This window comes from Balaenoptera physalus, assembly GCF_965194825.1.
Source record: "Balaenoptera physalus genome assembly, chromosome: 9".
In the NCBI taxonomy this organism is placed as follows: domain Eukaryota; kingdom Metazoa; phylum Chordata; class Mammalia; order Artiodactyla; family Balaenopteridae; genus Balaenoptera; species Balaenoptera physalus.
Genome location: NC_138888.1, coordinates 6,556,220 through 6,579,480, shown reverse-complemented (window position 1 = coordinate 6,579,480; position 23,261 = coordinate 6,556,220). Strand labels below are relative to the sequence as shown.

Here is a 23,261-nt window from a genome sequence, read left to right as displayed (position 1 = left end):
TCCTAGAGTTTACAAGGCAGATTCAACATTGAAAAATGAATTAATGTAATCCATTACATCAACAGACTAAAAAAGAAAAATCACATGATAATATCAATAGATGCAGAACAAAAATCTGACAAAGTCTAACATGCATTCATGATAAAAACTTTCAGTAAAGTAGGAATAAGAGGGGGACTTCCCGAACTTGATAAACTCTATCAACAAAATATCTACAACTAATGTCATACTTAATGTAAGAAACTTGAACTTTCCCACTAAGATCAGGTACAAGACAAGGATGTGCCCTCTCACTATTCCTTTTTGACATCATACTGTAAGTCCTAGCTAATGAAATAAGGCAAGAAAAGGAAATAAAGGTATACAGATTGGGAAGGAAGACAAAAAACTGTCTTTGTTCACAGATGATATGATCATCCATGCAGAAAATACAAAAGAATTGACAAAAATATCCTGGAAATAATAAGCACTTATAGCAAGGTTGCAAGGTACAAGGTTAATATGCAAAAGTCAATTGCCTTCCTATATACCAAGAATGAATATGTGCAATTTGAAATAAAAACACAATACCATTTACATTGGCACCTGAAAATTGAAGTACTTAGGTATAAATCTAACAAAATATAAAATAAGACTTGTATAAGGAAAACTACAACACTCTGATTGATGAAATCAAAGAAGAACTAAATAAATGGAGGTATTCCATGTTTGTGGATAGGAAGACTCAATATTATCAAGTTGTGGGTTCCTCCCGAATCAATGCATACATGCAATGAAATTCCAATCAAAATCCCAGCATTATTTTATGGATATCAACAAATTGATTTTAAAGTTTAGTTGGAGAGGAAAAGACCCAAAATAGTCAACACAATATTGAATGAAAAAACAAAGTTGGACTGACATTACCTGACTTCAAGACTTACTATGAAGCTATAGTAATCAAGACAGTGTAGTGTTGGTGAAAGAATAGACATAGAGATCAGTGGAACAGAATAGAGGGCCCAGAAATAGACCCTAATCTTTGACAAAAGAGCAAAGGCAATACAATGGAGCAAAGATATTCTTTCCAACAAACAATGCTGGAAAAATGGGACATCTACATGCAAAAATGGACCTAGACACAGACCTTACACCCTTCACAAAAATTAACTCAAAATGGATCACAGACCTACATATAAAACACAAAACCATAAGACTCTTAGAAGATAACATAGGAGAAAACCTAGATGACCTTGGTCATGGCACAACTTTTTAGATACAACACCACAGCCACAAGGAATAAAAGAAATAATTGATAAGCGGGACTTCATTAAAATTCAGAACTTTTGCTCCACAAAATACAATGTCAAGATTATGAGAAAACAAGCCACAGACTGAGAGAAAATATTTGCAAAACACACATCCGATAAAGGACTTATCCAAAATATACCAAAAACTCTTAAAACTCAACAAAAAGAAAACAAACAATCTAATTAAAAAATGGGCCAAAGACCATAACAGACACCTCACCAAAGAAGACATACAGATAGCAAATAAGCGTATAAAAAGATGTTCCACATCATATGTCATCAGGGAAGTGCAAATTAAAGCAACAATGAAATATCACTACACAGTTATTAGAATGGCCAAAATCCAGAACACTGACAACACCAAATGCTGGATAGGGTGTGGAGCAACAGGAACTGTCATGTGTTGCTGGTGGAAAAGGAAAATGGTACAGCCACTTTGAAAGACAGTTTGACGGTTTCTTACAAAACTCTTACCATATGATCCAGCAATCACCTACTTCGGTATTTACCCAAAGGAGTTCGGAAACTTACATCCACACAAAAATCTGCACATGGATGTTGACAGCAGTTTTATTCAAAATTGCCAACAGTTGGAAGCAACATGACATCCTTCAGTAGGTGAATGGATGATTAACTGACATTCAGACAACAGAATATTGTCAGTGTTAAAAAGAAATAAGCTGCGAAGCTATGAAGACATGGAGGAACCTTAAATGCATGTCACTGAGTGAAAGAAGCCAACCTGAGATGCCTACATACTGTATGATTCCAATGATATGACAGTCTGGAAAAGGCAAAACTATGAAGGCAATAAGAAGTTTGGTGGTTGACAGAGATGGAAGGTAGGGCACAGAAAAATTTTAGGGCAATGAAAATACTCTATATGATAACAGAATCATTGACATGTCATTATATATTTGTCTAAATTCATAGAATATACAGCACCGGCAGTGAACCATAAGGTAAACCATGGACTTTGGGTGATTACGATATGTCAGTACAGGTTCAACCTTGGCAAAAAATGTACCATTCTGGTGAGGATGTTGATAATGGGGGAAGCTACACATGTGTGGGGACAGGAAGTATATATGAAATCTCTGTACCTTCCTTTCAATTCTGTTATAAACCTAAAACTGTCTTTAAAATTCTTACCTTGCACTAGTATGATAAGGAGTATACAGAAAAAATATTTACAGGTAAATTAACACTATCCTCTGGTCTTAATCTATTGTGTGGTTAATTATGCCTAATTTGACTAATGATGTATGATTGGTACACCTATGAGAATAAATAAAATAAATATGGACATTTACAATCTAAAATGGTGCAAGTTTCCTCTAGAAATAAACTTGGCAACATGCATCAAGAACTTTAAACCTGTCCATTCCACTGCCCTCCTGTTCCAATTCCTTTGCCTGTGTTCTTAGATTCAAAGCATGCAATAATTTCTGGAAAAGGGTATGGAGTTCAGTGTTACTTACTAATAGGGAAATGACTAAATAAAGTAAAATATTCCCATATGATGGAATCTTAGGTACCTATAAAAATGTGTTTTCATGGAATATTCCATGGCAGGGAAATATTATCACGCTATCATGTTAAATGGAAAAAGCCACATACAAAACTCTATATACAATACGATTACATATAGCACACACACACACGCATATGTACATATACACACACACACACGCACCATACAGACATGCAAATGTTCAGGCATACTCAAGATACCGGAAAGAATTAAACCAAAATCTTTTTAACCATGAGGATAAAATTTCTAACACTTTAAGTTAATTATTTCTAAAACCAAAAATAAAGCATTAACAGGAAAACACAACAATCAGCAAAATACAAATGCAGAATATTGGGGTGTCCTCATGCAGGCTTTAATGACATCCCTATGCATGAATCTGTCAACATAAGGAGAAATAGTCATTTTCTCTAACCTACAGAGAGGGCATTCCTCTGCTGCCTGATATGAGAAGGGGCCTTATTCAATCAAGTGGTTAGTTATACATACACACTTAAATCTAACTGTGTATGTATAGTAGCTGTGTATGAATACAGTAGCTTTTATTTATAAAATCCCCAAAAAATAATGACAGGAAAATTTTTCTTGCAAGAGACAATATTATTTTTCCAGCAATTGTCTCCTTGTGTATCTGGGAGGTGGTTCATTTCCTTAGAAAGATGTTGTGAGTTGTTAATATAAAGGTCACAGCTTAACAGCAGGAAACACAGAGGCAATGCTCCTAGTAAGATAATATGATCAACACTACATATTTTAATGCCATCTTTATCAACTTTAATGGAAGGTTCTAAAATACCGGCTGGTGGGCTGCCTTCTGACTTATAGAAAAATGTTTCGGATTTCTCATTTGAAAACTTAAAAAGTTACTTGAATTACCTATTGTTTTCAGAGACGTTGAGAAAGCCAGATGTTGAGAGCAACAGTGTTTGCAGATCCTTACCTGATGTCCGTACATGTTATGCAGGTGATGTCTCGACTATTTGTTGTGATCAGGTTCAAAGCTACTGATGTTTCCTTGTCAGAGGTCGGGTGTGCTCCACATTTAAAGAAGAATTCCTGAAAGAATGAGAAATACGATCACAGACATGGAATCCAGCTGGCCATTTCCCCCTCTAAACATTTTCACAGTAAAGAATCTCTTCAGGAGGAGGAGAGATCGATCATTAGGTGTGAGTCTGAAATAAATCAACATCAACTCTTTTGAGGGAAACTAATGCCCTTGTGCCAAACTATTCAACAAGTCCTCTTTTTAGAAGGATCCACTTGTCTGCTAGTCTTTTCTTCTTTTTCTCCTTCAGCCAGGTTGCTGGGGGAACACTCTGTGTGTGCCCCTAGCTCACCTCTCAGTGAGAAGTGAGTCTGGTAAAATAACGCAGTGTGGATGCAGGAGGAAGCCTGAAATAGCATCTCGAAAATGGGGAAGAGGAGAGACCCTGAGCCACAAAATGATTTGCCCAAAGTCAGACAATCAGAGGTGAACCCAGGAAGTAACCCAGGAAGTAACCCAGGCTTCTTAAAGGGAAACTCAGTGCTTTTTCTACAGGATCACCACACAGTTGGTCAGTTAGCAGCAAGAATATAGCGCAGGGTAAGAAATCTAGCCATCTCAACTATTGATAAGCATGCAAATATTGCAGACTTATGGAGGGGCAGAGTGTGCCCCTCCCCTCGTTCTGCCCCCTTTGGCATCCCAGAATTCCCTGGGAGTCTCACCTGCCCACCCCATGCCAGGCAGCTTGGAATGTTCTAAACCCGCACCTCTTTCCTTCTTAGTTCACTTCCCAGCCCTGTCCTGCCACACACTCCTTTATCTTAGCTTGTGGGATCGTAGTTCCCCAAGCAGGGACTGAACCCTGGCCCTCGGCAGTGACAGTGTGAAGTCCTAACCTCTGACCACCAGGGAATTCCCAAGATACATCTTTCTGATTGATAATATTCTCCCTTCTCAAACAAAATATTTTTTGTTTTTCTTATTTTTTCCTTCTGTTATTTCTGTATTTTTCACATACCCCTTTTCCCTCTCACACACCAAAGTGTTTGACAGATAAGTACTCTGCTTCTTGTCAGTCTGTACACCTTCCATGGTAATAACAGCCATGAAGCTAAATTGTGTGCCACTGCAAAACTTCTGTACAAATGTAACACTGGAGGACAGAAGAACCCTTGCATATACACTTAATCCTCAGCTCCATTTGTGTATAACTACTGGGATATAGAAAGTATTTTCCCTTTAAACACTAGACCTGGTGTCAGCAAACTTTTATTAAAGCACCATATATTAAATGTCTTCAGCTTTGCGGGCCGTATGGTCTTTGTTGCACTGCTCGACTCTGCGTTGTTGTCTAAAAGCAGCCATGGACCATGTGCAAATGAATGGATGTGGCTGTGTCCTAATAAAACTTTATTTACAAAAACATGTGGCAAATTGGATTTTGCCTGCAGGCATACATTGTCCAACCAAAAGACCCTGAGATATTCGTGGAATGTCTTATTCACATTTGTATCCCAACAGTATACAGGACAAGCACTAGATATATTTTCTTAAATTAAAAAAAAATCAATAGATTTACTTAATAAATGCTACCAGTGTTTCTTTATACATCTGACACCACCGCTCTTAATCTGTCCTTCCCCTGCTTGTAACCAAACTAACCTCCTCCTCTTCTGACCTGAGACACAGTGAGCCACACCTGTGGGTGTCAAAAGTCCAATGGGCATCAGAATCACCCAGGAGGCTTGTTAAACTAGACATCGCTGGACCCGCCCCAGATGTTCTGACACGGGGCCAAGGATTTGCATTTCCAACAAGTTGCCAGGTGATGCTGTTACTACTGCTCTGCGGACCACACTTGAGAACCACTGAGTTACAGCAACATTAGCAGTAAGGGGGGTAAACTCTACTTATTCTTTCGGAAGACAGCGGCTGTAGCAGACCTCGCTTATCACATGTGAAAATAATGTCATGTCTCAAGGAAAATATGTTACTCTTAAAAATCTGGAGTGTGCAGAGAAATGTCCTCAAGCCAGGAGTTTGGAACCCAGGCTATTCTTAAGAACAAGTGTCTCATCAATTCCAGATGGTATAGCTGCTAGTTAGCCAGAACCCATCCTGCCTGGGGCAAGTGACAGAGTAGCCAGCCTGCAGTCCTCAGCCCCGAAGATGAGGGTGTGCCAACAGTCCTGCTATGATGGGTGGGGAGTGCAGTGCAGCTGATGGGAGCCCGTCAGGCGTGTCTGTAAAGTCCCACGTGGCTTCCCTTGACGCAGCATGGAAATCATACTGATTGTTTTTGTTTTCTCTTTTAACATGGAATGCCACCCTTTTCACTCAATTTTTTGAAATGATATACATCCTTCAAAGGTCAGTTCAAGGGTATTATGAAAAAGAGTTAAGGTAAACCTTGACTATCAAAACAAGACGTCTGGAGGACGTGACTGATCCTTGTGAAATACACAGAGCTAGCTGTGACTGCTTTTTGCAGATATGAAAAAAATGCTCACTCATAACGAAAAGTAATTCCTCCAAAATAGCTGAGTTGGCTGGACTATTGAAAAGGTATTTCATATACAGATAAATAGATAGTATTTATATTTTTTCTTAGCTTGCAGAAAGCTACTGGTAGACATTCAGCTAACAAATCACAAACTGCTCTAACACCAGCTAAAACTCAGTCAGATAAAAGCCAAAATCCTTTTTAATGGAGGTAGGGATTTTACAAACAATGGTAAAATAAGTTACAAATGTTTGGAAAATTCCAGTAATTCACTTGGCGTGATAGAATTAAAATACAAATTACCAACTCTGTATATTAAATATGTATCAATCATCAGTGAATTTCCATGCCTTCTCCACCAGTTTTTATGAAAGGAGGTTCTTTTCTAGTGCTAGAGTAGCAAAACTGGTGGAGGGTCCGAGATTTTGCCCAGCTTGCAAGCTAACAGGTTAGCCTGCCACCGTCTCAGGGATGCTGGCAGAAGACATGAGACAAAAAAACTGCATGGCTCAGAGCCCAGGCAGAATGAAGTATGGACATCATGATTATGTCAGTTTCTCTGCATCCCAACTCCCAGGAGATGAAGTGGCCAGGCCAAGCTAGCTGGGGGGTTTCTGCATCACAGCTGAGGACCCTGAGCTTAGGGAACCCAGATCTTTTATAAGGATCTGTAAGCCAACTTTCCCTTTGTCCTGAAGGGAGACACTGTCTTTATTACACTGAACAATAAGCAGGTCCACCTTTTACTCTAGGGAGAGATACTATCGTTATTTTCCAGGTCGTTTGCTATACAATTTCCTTGAAAAGATTATCCAGAAAAAAGGGTAGTTAGTGCTCCCTCACAAGTTGTGCAGAAACTTGAGAGAACCCTGGAGAAGTGTCTCCCAATAGTAATAACACCTTTTCCCACAGACTAATCAGCAGAACTATCTGATCATTTCCTGTCCTACACAATCAATGGGTTAGCATTTTCAAAATCTTTCTGATATTTGCAGGCTGCATTCAAAACACACAAACAATAAAGCAAAACAAAACAGAAGTAAGAAGAACCTTGTTGAAAAATTCTACCTTGGGTATTTCAACTTGCTTATGCAGAGTTGTCATCTCACACACAGCTGCATGATTCTTTTGGAGTAATCGTCTATGAATTCTGCTTTTCTATGATGTTTTTCTCTTGATTGTTCAGACTAAAAAATCAAGGATGCCAAAGCCAGAAAAATCTTCTAGCCAGAGTCTAAGCAGTGTGGTCAGAAAGCTGACACCACCATGAGATCTGGTCATCAGGAGCATGACACCATCTGATCCCCACAAGGACCTAGGAAACAGCTCAATCTGGGCCAGATGACAGCGGTTGTGCCCCAGGGCCTGGCTGCTTGAGGTGGCATTACTCTAGTTCCAGTGGGTGCCGGGTTTGACAAGCAAAGTTACTTCTATATCACCAGGGATATAGTCCCCTATGGGTGCAGAAGAGAAAACTTCTTGTTCATTGCGGGGAGGGACATCTGTCAATTCTAGTGAAGGAAATATAGGATCCTTATGTGGGTAAATAAAGAATCTCAAAGGGACCCACCCATCTTTCACAAATGCCATCTCACAGGTAAAATCAGCTACAAAAAAACAAGAAAGAAAACCAAACAAATCAATTCCCATTAAATGAAATGAATTCCTCCACCTAACCAGGAGCTGTAGTTCCCACTGGCGGGCTCACTTCATTTGGATCCATATACTCAGTTCCGGGAAGCCCTAATTAGCTATGGAGCTAAAATCTATGACAGTAATTGGCCAGGTTTTTTTTTTCCCCAAATGATAGTATGAACTATTTTAAAAAATGAAAAAAAAATAATCCCAGAGTAAGACCTTAAAAAATGTGCTTGGGTTTATAATGTGACCCTGTTAAATGTTATTTAGTACTACAAGGTGCTTTTCACCTTATTAATACTAAAGAGAAAATCCAAAATACAACAGAGTTATATTCTTTAAGTTCTTAGAAACATACTCATATTTTTGCCGTTTCTGTGGACAAGGCTACGATTCTTTCCTTCCATTCTCGCTGAGGCCTCATATTTTATCATAACCCACCTATCCTTTCCTTTCAGATCTTAGAGGCCTAGCCCGCTGGCTGAATGACGCCCATTAAAAAGCAATGTTATACGGAGGGAAAGACCTGTGAACAGTTCAATTCAACTGTTGGAAGCTACCTCTTTCTCCTCATTCCACTCTGCTACCTGACTCAAGACACTGCCAGTGTTTCTAACAGACAAAGGGGAAAATGAAAAGTATGGAAACGAATAAATAAACCAGCAAACTCTGAATTGGATTAATACCAAGAACCCAATTTATAAAAACTTATAGAATCAGAAGCTAATCGTCAACTCTAAACACAAATTAATGTGTTCCAAATTTCTATAAAAATAACTTACAACTACCATCTGGCAAGCCCTGCTTGTCTCAAACACAATCTAGTTTCACAAACCTGAAAAAACAGCAGTGAGACCTGACTTCTTCCCTCATGAAACTTCAAACAACTTTCATCGAACTTCTTAAAGTTAACAATTTTAATAGATATTAACAATTACATGTTTTCTAAATAAAAATTTTGTCTCTCTTTACAAAGAGTTAAATCCCATGTTAGTCTCCAACTCCTTCTTAGTTAATATCCCCCAAAGGCAACGTATCTTTCTTTTGGTAAAATAAAGGGGACACACAATTTTCACTAGAAGGTTGCAGTGGATCTACGGTTTGTACTAAAGAAGTAACTGGCCATTTGCATGGGTCAGGGTCAAGTTAGGGAAGCAGGGCCCATAGCAGTTAGTTCAGTTGAGAGAATTTAACGCTGACTGAGGTCTAGTTGCAAAGGTGGTGGAAACCCAGAAGAACTAAACCAGGGCAGGAAGCTCCTTGCCATTAGCAGCATTAGCGCAGGGTGATCTAATCACCGGGGACTGGGGGACGGGGGTAGGTGGGCGGATGGATAAGATGCAGCCCCTGCCAAAGACCCCTCCCAAAGAGAAAGGGAGAAACATCCCAGCTCTGCCCTCTCTCCGCCCTCTTATCTCCCTCCAGGCTGTGCTTGGGGAAAGCCCGCCTGAAGCAAGGAGAGGGGGTCTGCCTGTTCAGTCCACGTGCCAGCAGAGAGAGGAAGGGCAGGTGCATCTGAACGCCACCAGCACGTGCTGGTGCACCGTCAGGAGGCAAAGCCAAGTCAGAAGTCTTCAACATTCACTGCTTGTTAGTGGGGACATATTCTAACTAGCCTCCAGAAAAGGAAAAATGATACATTCAGATATGGTTCTGTAAAATGTATTAAATAAAGATACATAAATATTTACACTAAATAATAAACCTGTCAAAAGATTACCCACCCAAATTTTCAACTAACAGGGACTGAGGACACAGGGGCATTGTTATTTATGAGAGAACTAGTAATAAGCATCTTACATCCCTATCAAAGAGGTCCTCACGGTTACCAAGTTACAACAGACAAACTGTCACTTAGAATCAATCTAAGTGCCTCTCATGAGCCTAGAAATTCTGTCCGTAGTATCCTCAGTCCGTCTCTCCTCAGCCTGCCCGCTCCAAGAGCTCCTCACTTGGTTATCTGCAGGTTCTTTTGTAAGAAGCAACCTCTAGTTTTAAGTCTCATTATCCATTCAGAAATCTCATTATTAATGTGAATATGATACTTTTAATTTTCTCTAAGCTAAAACATGACAAATGAGCATAATTACCATACTCTCTGCCTGGCACATAAGAAAAACCTGTAAATGAGCCATGGCACGACCTGCGCATCTGTGCCTTATTATTAGCGAATCTCAGTTTTCATGCTGATGTGTTAAGACTCCCTTTGTATTATGTAAATCCAGGAAATAATTATATAAGCTTGGATATAAAATAACTATGCAACTTGTTAGGTTGTATAAGACTTATAGACTTCGCTAATTTAACAATGCCGGTTGTAAAGTTAGTTTACACCTACGTAAACAAATAAAATCTCGAAAGTTTACGAGTCTGCTATCATGTTCAATGATAAGTTTGTTTTCTCTTAATAAGGTGTTAATAAAGCCTCTAGATGATGTGCAAAGTTTATCAGGAGAAAGAAAATCAACATGCTCCCACAAAAAGCAAAACCACGTCAGATCTTTGCTGAGAAGGTCAGTTGCTGACTGTAAGCATCACAACCACTGCCAAAACCTTACGGAAGGCTTTCCGCCTCCTCCAAGGCCGCCCGTCCTTCGGTTAACAACAAATAAATAGATGATATGCATATAAAGAAGCACACACATGTGCACAGGCATGTAAACACACCAGACACGCAACGTGCCAAGCCAAGCCATTCTAAGCAGGAAAAAGTCTTAGATGTGAAGTCAGCAAGCACACAGCTCTCTCATCTCACCACTGCGTCAGGTCCAATGGCACAGCCATTTTCATATCAATACAGCTATTGTTATATTCCAAAAGAATTTTAAAAATTTTATCTTATTACCAAAGTTAAACGTATAAGCCATGTTTGCTACCTAGTCCAATGTATAAAATTAAAAAAGAAAATGAAATTCTAAAATCCAAAAGGCGAGGGGGAGCTTCAAGATGGCGGAAGAGTAAGACGCGGCTATCACCTTCCTCCCCACAAATACATCACAAATACATCTGCATGTGGAACAACTCCTACAGAACACCTACCGAACGCTGGCAGAAGACCTCAGACTTCCCAAAAGGCAAGAAACTCCCCACGTACTTGGGTAGGGCAAAAGAAAAAAGAAAAAACAGAGACAAAGAATAGGGACGGCACCTGCACCAGTGGGAGGGAGCCGTGAAGGAGGAAAGGTGTCCACACACTAGGAGCCCCTTCGCGGGCGGAGACTGCGGGTGGCAGAGGGGGGAGCTTCGGAGCCACGGAGGAGAGCGCAGCCACAGGGGTGCGGAAGGCAGAGCGGAGAGATTCCCGCACGGAGGCTCGGCGCCAAGCAGCACTCACCAGCCTGAGAGGCTTGTCTGCTCCCCCGCCGGGGCGGGCGGGGCTGGGAGCTGAGGATCCGGCTTCGGTCGGATCGCAGGGAGAGGACTGGGGCTGGCGCGTGAACACAGCCTGAAGGGAGCTAGTGCGTCACGGCTAGCCGGGAGGGAGTCCGGGAAAAAGTCTGCAGCTGCCTAAGAGGCAAGAGACTTTTTCTTGCTGCTTTGTTTCCTGCTGCGTGAGGAGAGGGGATTCAGAGCCCCGCTTAAGGGAACTCCAGAGACCAGCGCGGACCTCAGAGACGGGCATGAGACGCTAAGGCTGCTGCTGCCGCCACCAAGAAGCCTGTGTGCGAGCGCAGGTCACTCTCCACACCGCCCCTCCCGGGAGCCTGTGCAGCCCGCCACGGCCAGGCTCCCGTGATCCGGGGACAACTTCCCCGGGAGAACGCAGGGCGCGCCTCGGGCTGGTGCAACGTCATGACGCCTCTGCCGCCGCAGGCTCGCCCTGCCTCCTCCGTACCCCTCCCTCCCCCCGCCTGAGTGAGCCAGAGCCCCCGCAGCAGCTGCTCCTTTAACCCCGTTCTGTCTGGGCGGGGAACAGATGCCCTCAGGCGACCTACACGCAGAGGCGGGGCCAAATCCAAAGCTGAACCCCGGGAGCTGTGCAAACAAAGAAGAGAAAGGGAAATCTCTCCCAGCAGCCTCAGAAGCAGTGGATTAAAGCTCCATAGTCAACTTGATGTACCTGCATCTGTGGAATACCTGAACAGACAAGGAATCATCCCAAATTGAGGAGGTGGACTTTGGGAGCAACGATATATATATTTCTTTCCCTTTTTCTCTTTTTGTGAGTGTGTATGTGTATGCTTCTGTGTGTGATTTTGTCTGTATAGCTTGGCTTTTACCATTTGTCCTAGGGTTCTGTCTGTCTGTTTTTTTGTTTGTTTCTTTTGTTTTTTACTAAAAAAATTTTTTTTTCCTAATAATTATTTTTTATTTTAATAACTTCATTTTATTTTATTTTATATTCTTCTTTCTTTCTTTTTTTTCTCCCTTTTATTCTGAGCCATGGGGATAACAGGCTCTTGGTGCTCCAGCCAGGCGTCAGGGCTGTCACTGAGGTGGGAGAGCCAAGATCAGGACACTGGTCCACAAAAGACCTCCCAGCTCCACGTAATATCAAACGGTGAAAATCTCCCAGAGATCTCCATCTCAATGCCAAGACCCAGCTCCACTCAACAACCAGCAAGCTACAGTGCTGGACACTCTATGCCAAACAACTAGCAAGACAGGAACACAACCCCATCCATTAGCAGAGAGGCTGCCTAAAATCATAATAAGGCCACAGACACCCCAAAACACACCACCAGACGTGGACCTGCCCTCCAGAAAGACAAGATCCAGCCTCATCCACCAGAACACAGGCACCAGTCCCCTCCACCAGGAAGCCTACACAACCCACTGAACCATCCTTAGCCACTGGGGACAGACAACAAAAAAACGGACACTACGAACCTGCAGCCTGCAAAAAGGAGACCCCAAATACAGTAAGTTAAGCAAAATGAGAAGACAGAGAAACACAGCAGCAGATGAAGGAGCAAGGCAAAAACCCACCAGACCTAACAAATGAAGAGGAAATAGGCAGTCTCCCTGAAAAAGAATTCAGAATAATGATAGTAAAGATGATCCAAAATTATGGAAATAGAATGGAGAAAATACAATACACGTTTAACAAGGACCTAGAAGAACTAAAGAGCAAACAAACAGTGATGAACCACAAATTAAATGAAATTAAAAGTTCTGTAGAAGGGATCAACAGCAGAATAACTGAGGCAGAAGAACGGATAAGTGACCTGGAAGACAAAATATTGGAAATAACTACTGCAGAGCAGAATAAAGAAAAAAGAATGAAAGGAATTGAGGACAGTCTCAGAGACCTCTGGGACAACATTAAACGCACCAACATTCGAATTATAGGGGCCCCAGAAAAAGAAGAGAAAAAGAAAGGGACTGAGAAAATATTTGAAGAGATTATATTTGAAAACTTCCCTTATATGCAAAAGGACATAGTCAATCAAGTCCAGGAATCACAGAGAGTCCCATACAGGATAAATCCAAGGAGAAACACGCCAAGACACATGTTAATCAAACTATCAAAAATTAAATACAGAAAACAAATATTAAAAGCAACAAGGGAAAAACAATGAATACCACATAAGGGAATCCCCATAAGGTTAACAGCTGATCCTTCAGAAGAAACTCTGCAAGCCAGAAGGGAGTGGCAGGACATATTTAAAGAGATGAAGGAGAAAAACCTACAACCAAGATTACTCTACCCAGCAAGGATCTCATTCAGATTTGACAGAGAAATTAAAAGCTTTACAGACAAGCAAAATCTAAGAGAATTCAGCACCACCAAACCAGCTTTACAACAAATGCTAAAGGAACTTCTCTAGGCAGGAAACACAAGAGAAGGAAAAGACCTACAATAATAAACCCAAAACAATTAAGAAAATGGTAATAGGAACATACATATCGATAATGACCTTAAATATAAATGGATTAAATGCTCCAACCTCCAGGCATAGACTGGCTGAATAGATACAAAAACAAGACCCGTATATATGCTGTCTACAAGAGACCCACTTCAGACCTAGGGACACATACAGACTGAAAGTGAGGGGATGGAAAAAGATATTCCATGCAAATGGAAATCAAAAGAAAGCTGGAGTAGCATTTCTCATATTAGACAAAATAGACTTTAAAATAAAGACTATTACAAGAGACAAAGAAGGACACTACATAATGAGCAAGGGATCAATCCAAGAAGATATAACAATTGTAAATATTTATGCACCCAACATAGGAGCACCTCAATACATAAGGCAAATACTAACAGCCATAAAAGGGGAAATCGACAGTAACACACTCATAGTAGGGGACTTTAACACCCCACTTTCACCAATGGACAGATCATCCAAAATGAAAATAAATAAGGAAACACAAGCTTAAAATGATATATTAAACAAGTTGCACTTAAGTGATATTTATAGGACATTCCATCCAAAAACAACAGACTACACATTCTTCTCAAGTGCTCATGGAACATTCTCCAGGATAGATCATATCTTGGGTCACAAATCAAGCCTTGGTAAATATAAGAAAATTGAAATCATATCAAGTATCTTTTCCTACCACAACGCTATGAGACTAGATATCAATTACAGGAAAAAATCTGTAAGAAATACAAACACATGGAGGCTAAACAACACGCTACTTAACAACCAAGAGGTCACTGAAGAAATCAAAAAATACCTAGAAACAAATGACAATGAAAATACAACGACCCAGGGCTTTCCTGGTGGCGCAGTGGTTGAGAGTCTGCCTGCCAATGCAGGGGACACGGGTTCGAGCCCTGGTCTGGGAAGATCCCACAGGCCGCGGAGCGACTAGGCCCGTGAGCCACAACTACTGAACCTGCGCGTCTGGAGCCTGTGCTCTGCAACAAGAGAGGCCGCGATAGTGAGAAGCCCACGCACCGCGATGAAGAGTGGCCCCCGCTTGCCACAACTGGAGAAAGCCCTCGCACAGAAACGAAGACCCAACACAGCCATAAATAAATAAATAAAATTTAAAAAAAAATACAACGACCCAAAACCTATGGGATGCAGCAAAAGCAGTTCCAAGAGGGAAGTTTATAGCAATACAATCCTGCCTCAAGAAACAAGAAACATCTCAAATAAACAACCTAACCTTACACCTAAAGCAACTAGAGAAAGAAGAACCCCAAGGTTAGCAGAAGGAAAGAAATCTTAAAGATGAGATAAGAAATAAATGAAAAAGAAATGAAGGAAACGATAGCACAGATAAATAAAACTAAAAGCTGGTTCTTTGAGAAGATAAACAAAATTGATAAACCATTAGCCAGACTTATCAAGAAAAAAAGGGAGAAGAGGGCTTCCCTGGTGGCGCAGTGGTTGAGAATCTGCCTGCCAATGCAGGGGACACGGGTTCGAGCCCTGGGCTGGGAAGATCCCACATGCCGCGAAGCAACTAGGCCCGTGAGCCACAATTACTGAGCCTGCGCATCTGGAGCCTGTGCTCCACAACAAGAGAGGCCACGATAATGAGAGGCCCGCGCACCACGATGAAGAGTGACGCCCACTTGCCACAGCTAGAGAAAGCCCTCGCACAGAAATGAAGACCCAACACAGTCATAAATAAAAAATAAATAAATAAAAATTAAAAAAAAAAAAAGGGAGAAGACACAAATCAATAGAATTAGAAATGAAAAAGGAGAAGTAACCACTGACACTGCAGAAATACAAAGCATCATGATAGGTTACTAGAAGCAAATATATGCCAATAAAATGGACAACCTGGAAGAAACGGACAAATTCTTAGAAATGTACAACCTTCTGAGACTGAACCAGGAAGAAATAGAAAATATGAACAGACCAATCACAGGCACTGAAATTGAAACTGTGACTAAAAATCTTCCAACAAACAAAAGCCCAGGACCAGATGGCTTCACAGGCAAATTCTATCAAACATTTAGAGAAGAGCTAACACCTATCCTTCTCAAACTCTTCCAAAATATAGCAGAGGGAGGAACACTCCCAAACTCATTCTACAAGGCCACCATCATCTGATACCAAAACCAGACAAAGATGTCACAAAGAAAGAAAACTACAGACCAATATCACTGATGAACATAGATTTAAAAATCCTCAACAAAATACTAGCAAACAGAATCCAACAGCACATTAAACGGATCACACACTATGATCAAGTGGGGTTTATCATAGGAATGCAAGGATTCTTCAATATATGCAAATCAATCAATGTGATACACCATATTAACAATTTGAAGGAGAAAAACCATATGATCATCTCAATAGATGCAGAGAAAGCTTTCAACAAAATTCAACACCCATTTATGATAAAAACCCTCCAGAAAGTAGGCATAGAGGGAACTTTCCTCAACATAATAAAGGCCATATATGACAAACCCACAGCCAACATTGTCCTCAATGGTGAAAAACTGAAACCATTTCCACTAAGATCAGGAACAAGACAAGGTTGCGCACTCTCACCACTATTATTCAGCATAGTTTTGGAATTTTTAGCCACAGCAATCAGAGATGAAAAAGAAATAAAAGGAATCCAAATTGGAAAAGAAGAAGTAAAGCTGTCACTGTTTGCAGATGACATGATACTATACATAGAGAATCCTAAAGATGCTACCAGAAAACTACTAGAGCTAATCAGTGAACTTGGTAAAGTAGCAGGATACAAAATTAATGCACAGAAATCTCTTGCATTCCTATACACTAATGATGAAAAATCTGCAAGTGAAATTAAGAAAACACTCCCATTTACCATTGCAACAAAAAGAATAAAATATCTAGGAATAAACCTACTAAGGAGACAAAAGACCTGTATGAAGAAAATTTTAAGACACTGATGAAAGAAATTAAACTTGACAGAAATAGATGGAGAGATATACCATGTTCTTGGATTGGAAGATTCAACATTGTGAAAATGACTATACTACCCAAAGCAATCTACAGATTCAAGGCAATCCCTATCAAACTACCACTGGCATTTTTCACAGAACTAGAACAAAAAATTTCATAATTTGTATGGAAAAACAAAAGGCCACGAGTAGCCAAAGCAATCTTGAGAAAGAAAAACAGAGCTGAAGGAATCAGGCTCCCTGACTTCAGACTATACTACAAAACTTCAGTAATCAAGACAATATGGTACTGGCACAAAAACAGAAATATAGATCAATGAAACAGGATAGAAAGCCCAGAGATAAACCCATGCACATATGGTCACCTTATCTTTGATAAAGGAGGCAAGAATATACAGTGGAGAAAAGACAGCCTCTTTAATAAGTGGTGCTAGGAAAAGTGGACAGCTACATGTAAAAGAATGAAATTAGAACACTCCCTAACACCATACACAAAAATAAACTCAAAGTGGATTAAAGACCTAAATGTAAGGCCAGACACCATCAAACTCTTAGAGGAAAACATAGGAAGAACACTCTATGACATAAATCACAGCAAGATCCTTTTTGGCCCGCCTCCTAGAGAAATGGAAATAAAAACAAAAATAAACAAATGGGACCTAATGAAACTTAAAAGCTTTTGCACATCACAGGAAACCATAAACAAGACGAAAAGACAACCCTCAGAATGGGAGAAAATATTTGCCAACGAAGTGACTGACAAAGGATTAATCTCCAAAACATACAAGCAACTCATGCAGCTCAATATCAAAAAAATAAACAACCCAATCCAAAAATGGGCAGAAGACCTAAATAGACATTTCTCCAAAGAAGATACACAGATTGCCAACAAACACATGAAAGAATGCTCAACATCATTAATCATTATAGAAATGCAAATCAAAACTACAATGAGGTACCACCTCACACCAGTCAGAAGGGGCATCATCAGAAAATCTACAAACAACAGATGCTGGAGAGGGTGTGGAGAAAAGGGAACCCTCTTGCACTGTTGGTGGGAATGTAAATTGATACAGCCACTATGAAGAACAGTATGGAAGTTCCTCAAAAAACTAAAAATAGAACTACCATATGACCCAGCAATCCCACTACTGGGCATATACCCTGAGAAAACCGTAATTCAAAAAGAGTCATGTACCAAAATGTTCATTGCAGCTCTATTTACAATAGCCAGGACATGGAAGCAACCGAAGTGTCCATCAACAGATGAATGAATAAAGAAGATGTGGCACATACATACAATGTAATATTACTCAGCCATAAAAAGGAACGAAACTGAGTCGTTTGTAGTGAGGTGGATGGACTTAGAGTCTGTCATACAGAGTGAAGTAAGTCAGAAAGAGAAAAACAAATACCGTATGCTAACACATATATATGGAATCTAAAAAAAAAAAAGAAAAATGGTCATGAAGAACCTAGGGGCAAGACGGGAATAAAGACACAGACCTACTAGAGAATGGACTTGAGGATATGGGGAGGGGGAAGGGTAAGCTGGGACAAAGTGAGAGAGTGGCATGGACATATATACACTATCAAACATAAAATAGCTAGCTAGTGGGAAGCAGCCGCATAGCACAGGGAGATCAGCTCAGTGCTTTGTGACCACCTAGAGGGGTGGGATAGGGAGGGGGGGAGGGAGGGAGATGCAAGAGAGAAGAGATATGGGGACATACGTATATGTATAACTGATTCACTTTGTCATAAGCAGAAACTAATACACCAGTGTGAAGCAATTATACTCCAAGAAAGATGTTAAAAAAAAAAAATCCAAAAGGCTCTGAAAACACAAAAAATTTTTTCTAAACTTGGCATTAAAATTTACTTATGGCAAAACCTGACATGAACTGGCATGACATTATTTCTGGTCTATATTTATCCAGCCTAGTGTGACTATTCATGCTTTTCACTGCAAAATTACTATTTTTTAAAAAATGACAGGGTGTAGACATTCCTGGAGATATTTCCGTTAAAATGTATGAACTGCAGAATATTTCTAATATCGAAAAATTTCTAAATTTAAAACACTTCTGGCCCCCAGGGTAGTAGATAAGTGATTACGATTCTGCAACATAAAATTGTCTTAAATTCTTACTAATCCAGCAGGATGATCCTTGAAGTTCTAGACACAGTCTTGTATGTGAATCACTACAATGGCACCTTTAGTTCAGTCCAAATGAATAATTTTAGTCTACTTGAAATATGTACATAAATAAATCCATGCGCACTTCCTACATTTCCCTTTATGCCGGACATAAACAATTTTAAAACATTTAATGCCACATCCCTTCAAGAAGTCTAACTTCAAAACAAAAGCTACAAATACAATGATTATCTTACCCTCTACACCTGGATTGTAAGTTCTTCAGTGTGCCTTGACAAGGGCTTATTCAAATGTAATACTACTCAGTCATAATTGACTATTTATGATTTACAAATAAAAGGGGGAATTGTTGAAGGAGACATATCAAATGATTCCTGAAGAGCAAACTAGAAGGTTTGGGGTCATTACTGACGCTTATAAAGTGCATGAGTTTACGGAAATGTCTTTGTTCAGGCGGGAAAAAACAATCCTCATTCTCAGCTCAGGCAGCTGCTCAGACACCGTCAGACCCTGTTCCTCCCCTTCTCCTCCTCAGCCCGGGGTGAACTGGCATCTCTGGCTTCACAACATCCCTCCACTTGCAGCCACAGCACGAGAACCTGTCCAAGAATGAAGCCAGTGCTCAGAAAGGAACAGGGACAAGAGATGGAGAGGCAGAGCCCATGACCGCATTCGTGTCCTGGATTTAGCTATGCCTGTGGCCCAGTTAATTAGTTTATTTACGTCCACCTCAAGAAATAACCATGCTTCTGGGGATTTTTCCCCCCAGTGTTTACTCATTCAGAAACAAGTGTGATATTTTCTCCTTGCTCAGCCCTCAACTAGAAGCTGAGGATACAAAGGTAAACAAAATCTCTGCAAGAGTCCATAAGCCTGAAGGATAATGAGACACATCAACAAATATTTAAACAAAATTAAAACATGGTAAATACCTTCCAGACACCTGAACACTCATCTGGGCAGGGGCGAGAGAACAATGAGCAGCTTATGGGAGAACGGGAAGGTTCAGCTTTGAAGGGATAGTTCAAGTGGGTTTTAAACGGTCAGAGTTTACCAGGTGGAGATGGTAGAGAAGAGAGCTCGGGAGCAAAGGTGCGTGAGAACTTGTGCTGGGGGATCAGACTCGCTGGAGCCTGGGACGCCTGGGCAGGGGAATGATGGGAAATCTGTAATTTTCTGTGCACATAAACATTGGCCACACCCCGTCAAACTCATGCTAGTGCTTTGAGAACCTGAAATGTCCTGCTTATGTGACTCTTCACTGTCACTCTTCAACGACAGAAAGGTGTGACACCCAAGAATAGGAACCACGACTATTTCCTTGTCACCAATTTTGAACGATCACCTTTTCGAAACAGGTGTTTGATTTTAACTTAGCAGTGCATGTAAACTTCCAAGACAAATTTCCACATTATCTTTCAGACTGGAAAATAGGGATTTTCTTTTTCCTTTATTATCTTGGAGAAAGCTTTCACCCCAATGGTTATGCGCTAGATAATACATCACTGCAGAATTCTGAGAGCAAATGCTTTGACTATGGTTGTTACTACGTCTCAGCTTGTGCATAATCTTCTTGCTCTTAACATTCCTTAAAGGCCCTTGACTCCAATCTTTCTGGAACTTAAGGACAGCTTTCAAAGTTGTATTTGTTCCATAGCGTATTGTGAGCTGAGAGGCACCTAATGGCCAGAGAACACAGCTTTTCCTGACATCTAACTTATTCTCAGTAATTACTAGCCATTTCAGGAGAATCTGGTTAATTACTTACAGACACTACAGCAGTTAGTCTTCTTTACCAAGGTCTGACGTTCAGTTGACTAGTTAGTTGCTCCAGCATGGTCCTAATTTGCCCTGGATTTCCATCACCATTCCAATAATGTCTAATTATGTTAGCTTCCCTCTAACCACAGTACAACAGCAGCTACTTGTGTGATGTCATCTGCTCAGTGTAAAAGTTGAGCATATCTTTTCTTTCAATTTTGTAGCCCAGCAAGACAACAAAAGATAATATTTATTATTCTAACTGTGCTTTATTTCCTTTAGAAGCTAAAGGTTTCATAAGCTCTCATAATGTGTCAGCTTGAAGGAACATAATGGCATCACAGCATCTGCTAGTCTCATGTTTAAGCAAAGCTTTCCCGCTTCTGTTCTCTGATAAATAAAATGAGATGTTAAAATATTTTGTTCTTAACAGAATGTTTCCTTTGTAATTTTGATTACTTGAGTCAACCTTCCAGAGAGGATACGTAAACAAGTATCTGTTAGCTGATAATAATTTGCAAGACACTGAGGAGACGGGTCATAATTTTGAAAATTTACAATGACTCACCATCCCTAGATGAACTGTGTTCCTACCATTTTCTAGGCAATCTCTAGAAGTTGGCAGTTATTTCATGTTTGCTTCTAAATGTGCAAAAAACTTACTCCAATCAACAATAGTAAATAATGTAAAGGAACTAGTTAATCATATTTTCCTGGTTCTTTATCCGCCAGATTAAGCACAGGGGCCTGAGCAAGGCTTCTGAAGCCTTTCCAGCACTCACCTGTCTCACCACCTTTCCCTCCACATTGCTTTCCCGGTCCTGCTAGAAGGACCTTTTCTTGTCACCCAGAAGGCTGCACTCTCTCTCGTTCTGGTTCCTTGCACAAGATTTCCTGCTACCTGGACTGTCTTCCTTCTCCCACTCATTTCAAACCCCCAAGTGTCCTTCATGCCTCAGCTTACTTGTCACCAGCTCCTGAAGCCTTCCTGATTTCCCAGGGCTGGGTGAGAGCTATTTCCACGTTATCTTCTGTTTCTATCCTGCTCTGTGTTTAGTGCCTTCGGAGCCCTTACCTGTGGGACTGAGAGCATCTGCTTGTCTAGTGGACTCATCACAGGGCAAATGAATTGAGGGCATTTCATGCTGGTGCCTGGCACAGGGCCTGGGACACTGTAGGTGTCAGAGTGGTCAAAAGAATGAGCTCTCCCAGCGTATTTGAAGAACAAGAAAGAAGGGTGCAGAAGAACTCTCTTGGGCCTGGGGACATGCTCTGGGGAAAGTGATGGACAAGAAATTCTGAATCACAGCCTTCTGTATTCCTGGGAATTGTGTCCGTTCCTCTATCTTTGCTGGCCTGTGCCTTCCTCTGAGCTTTTATTGCTGCTGTGGTTCCTGCTGTTGAATCTACTGTGCTGCTTGTTAGGAAAACTGCCCCCAATCCCTGGATCCAGTGGTGGCAGAATGATGCTGTCATTTTTCTCTCGTAGCCAGAGGCTGAGAAATGCAGCCACTGCAACTTCAAAGTGTCCAGTCTAGACATGGAAAGTTCAAGAGAAACATACTTTTGTGTAGCAATAATTCACAGAATGATAACATAACTTGCTTTTGGCTACAAGCAAAGAGAGATATGGAACAATAAAAAAAAAGCCTAGCTTTAAAACATTTTAAATGACTTTAAACTTGGAATCTAAACTTTTTTTCCCCTCGAAAGCCCTTGTTTCCTTGGCAAGTAGGATTTAAAGCTTCTTTTTATTCCTATTTTCTTTTTTGCAGGCAGCACAAGCAACCATAAACACTCCACTCAAGACAAAAGTGGGCAAAGGCAAGTCCTTTATATACTTTAATAGTTTCCTGCATTCTCTGCATTTATTTTATTTCCTCATTATAAAAGGAAAAAAATAAAGTACAATTCGTAAATTTACCTATGAACTAACTATATACATACAGGAAAACTAAGATGAATAGAATTCAGAAATAAATGTTACAGAGTGATTTTTTTTTTTTTTATTAAGACAAGTTTTTAGAAGAGTTTTAGGTTAACAGCAAAACTGAAGGGAAGGTACAGGGATTTATCCTATTCTCCCAACCCCCTGCACGCACAGCCTCCCTATTATCAACGTCCCCCAAGAGAGTAGTACATTTTTCACAGTGATGAACCTATATTGACACGACATAACCACACAAAGTCCACAGTTCATATTATGGTTCACTTTTTGTGTTGCACATTCTACAGGTTTGGACAGAAGTGTAATGACATGTATCCATCATTACAGTATTTTACAGATTTTCACTACCCTAAAAATCCTCTGTGCTCCAACAATTCATCCCTCTTCCATCTCCCAAGCCCTGACAGCTACTGATTTTATTTTATTCTCCATAGTTTTGCCTTTTCCAGAATGTCATATCATTGGAATCATACAGTATGTAGGCTTCTCAGATTGGCTTCCTTCACTTAGTTATATGCACATAAGGTTCTTCCAGGTCTTTTCATGGCTTGACAGCTCATTTCCTTTTAGCGCTGAGTAATATTCCATTGTCTGGATGAACCAGTTTATCCATTGACCTACTGAAGGACATCTCGGTTCCTT

General features: G+C 40.5%; 1 protein-coding gene across 17 annotated transcripts in view; it reads right to left on the bottom strand.

Annotated features, from left to right (window-relative positions):
* Positions 1–23,261, bottom strand: part of PRKN (parkin RBR E3 ubiquitin protein ligase) — a 1,297,158-nt gene that overhangs the window by 589,572 nt on the left and 684,325 nt on the right. For 16 of the 17 annotated variants that reach the window (XM_082475577.1, XM_082475586.1, XM_082475576.1 and 13 more), the window contains one exon: positions 3,764–3,879. In XM_082475577.1, coding sequence (XP_082331703.1) covers positions 3,764–3,879 — 116 coding nt within the window. Of the gene's footprint in view, positions 1–3,061; positions 3,203–3,763; positions 3,880–23,261 lie in introns of those variants that run through there. The other variant, XM_082475583.1, reaches the window with a different exon arrangement.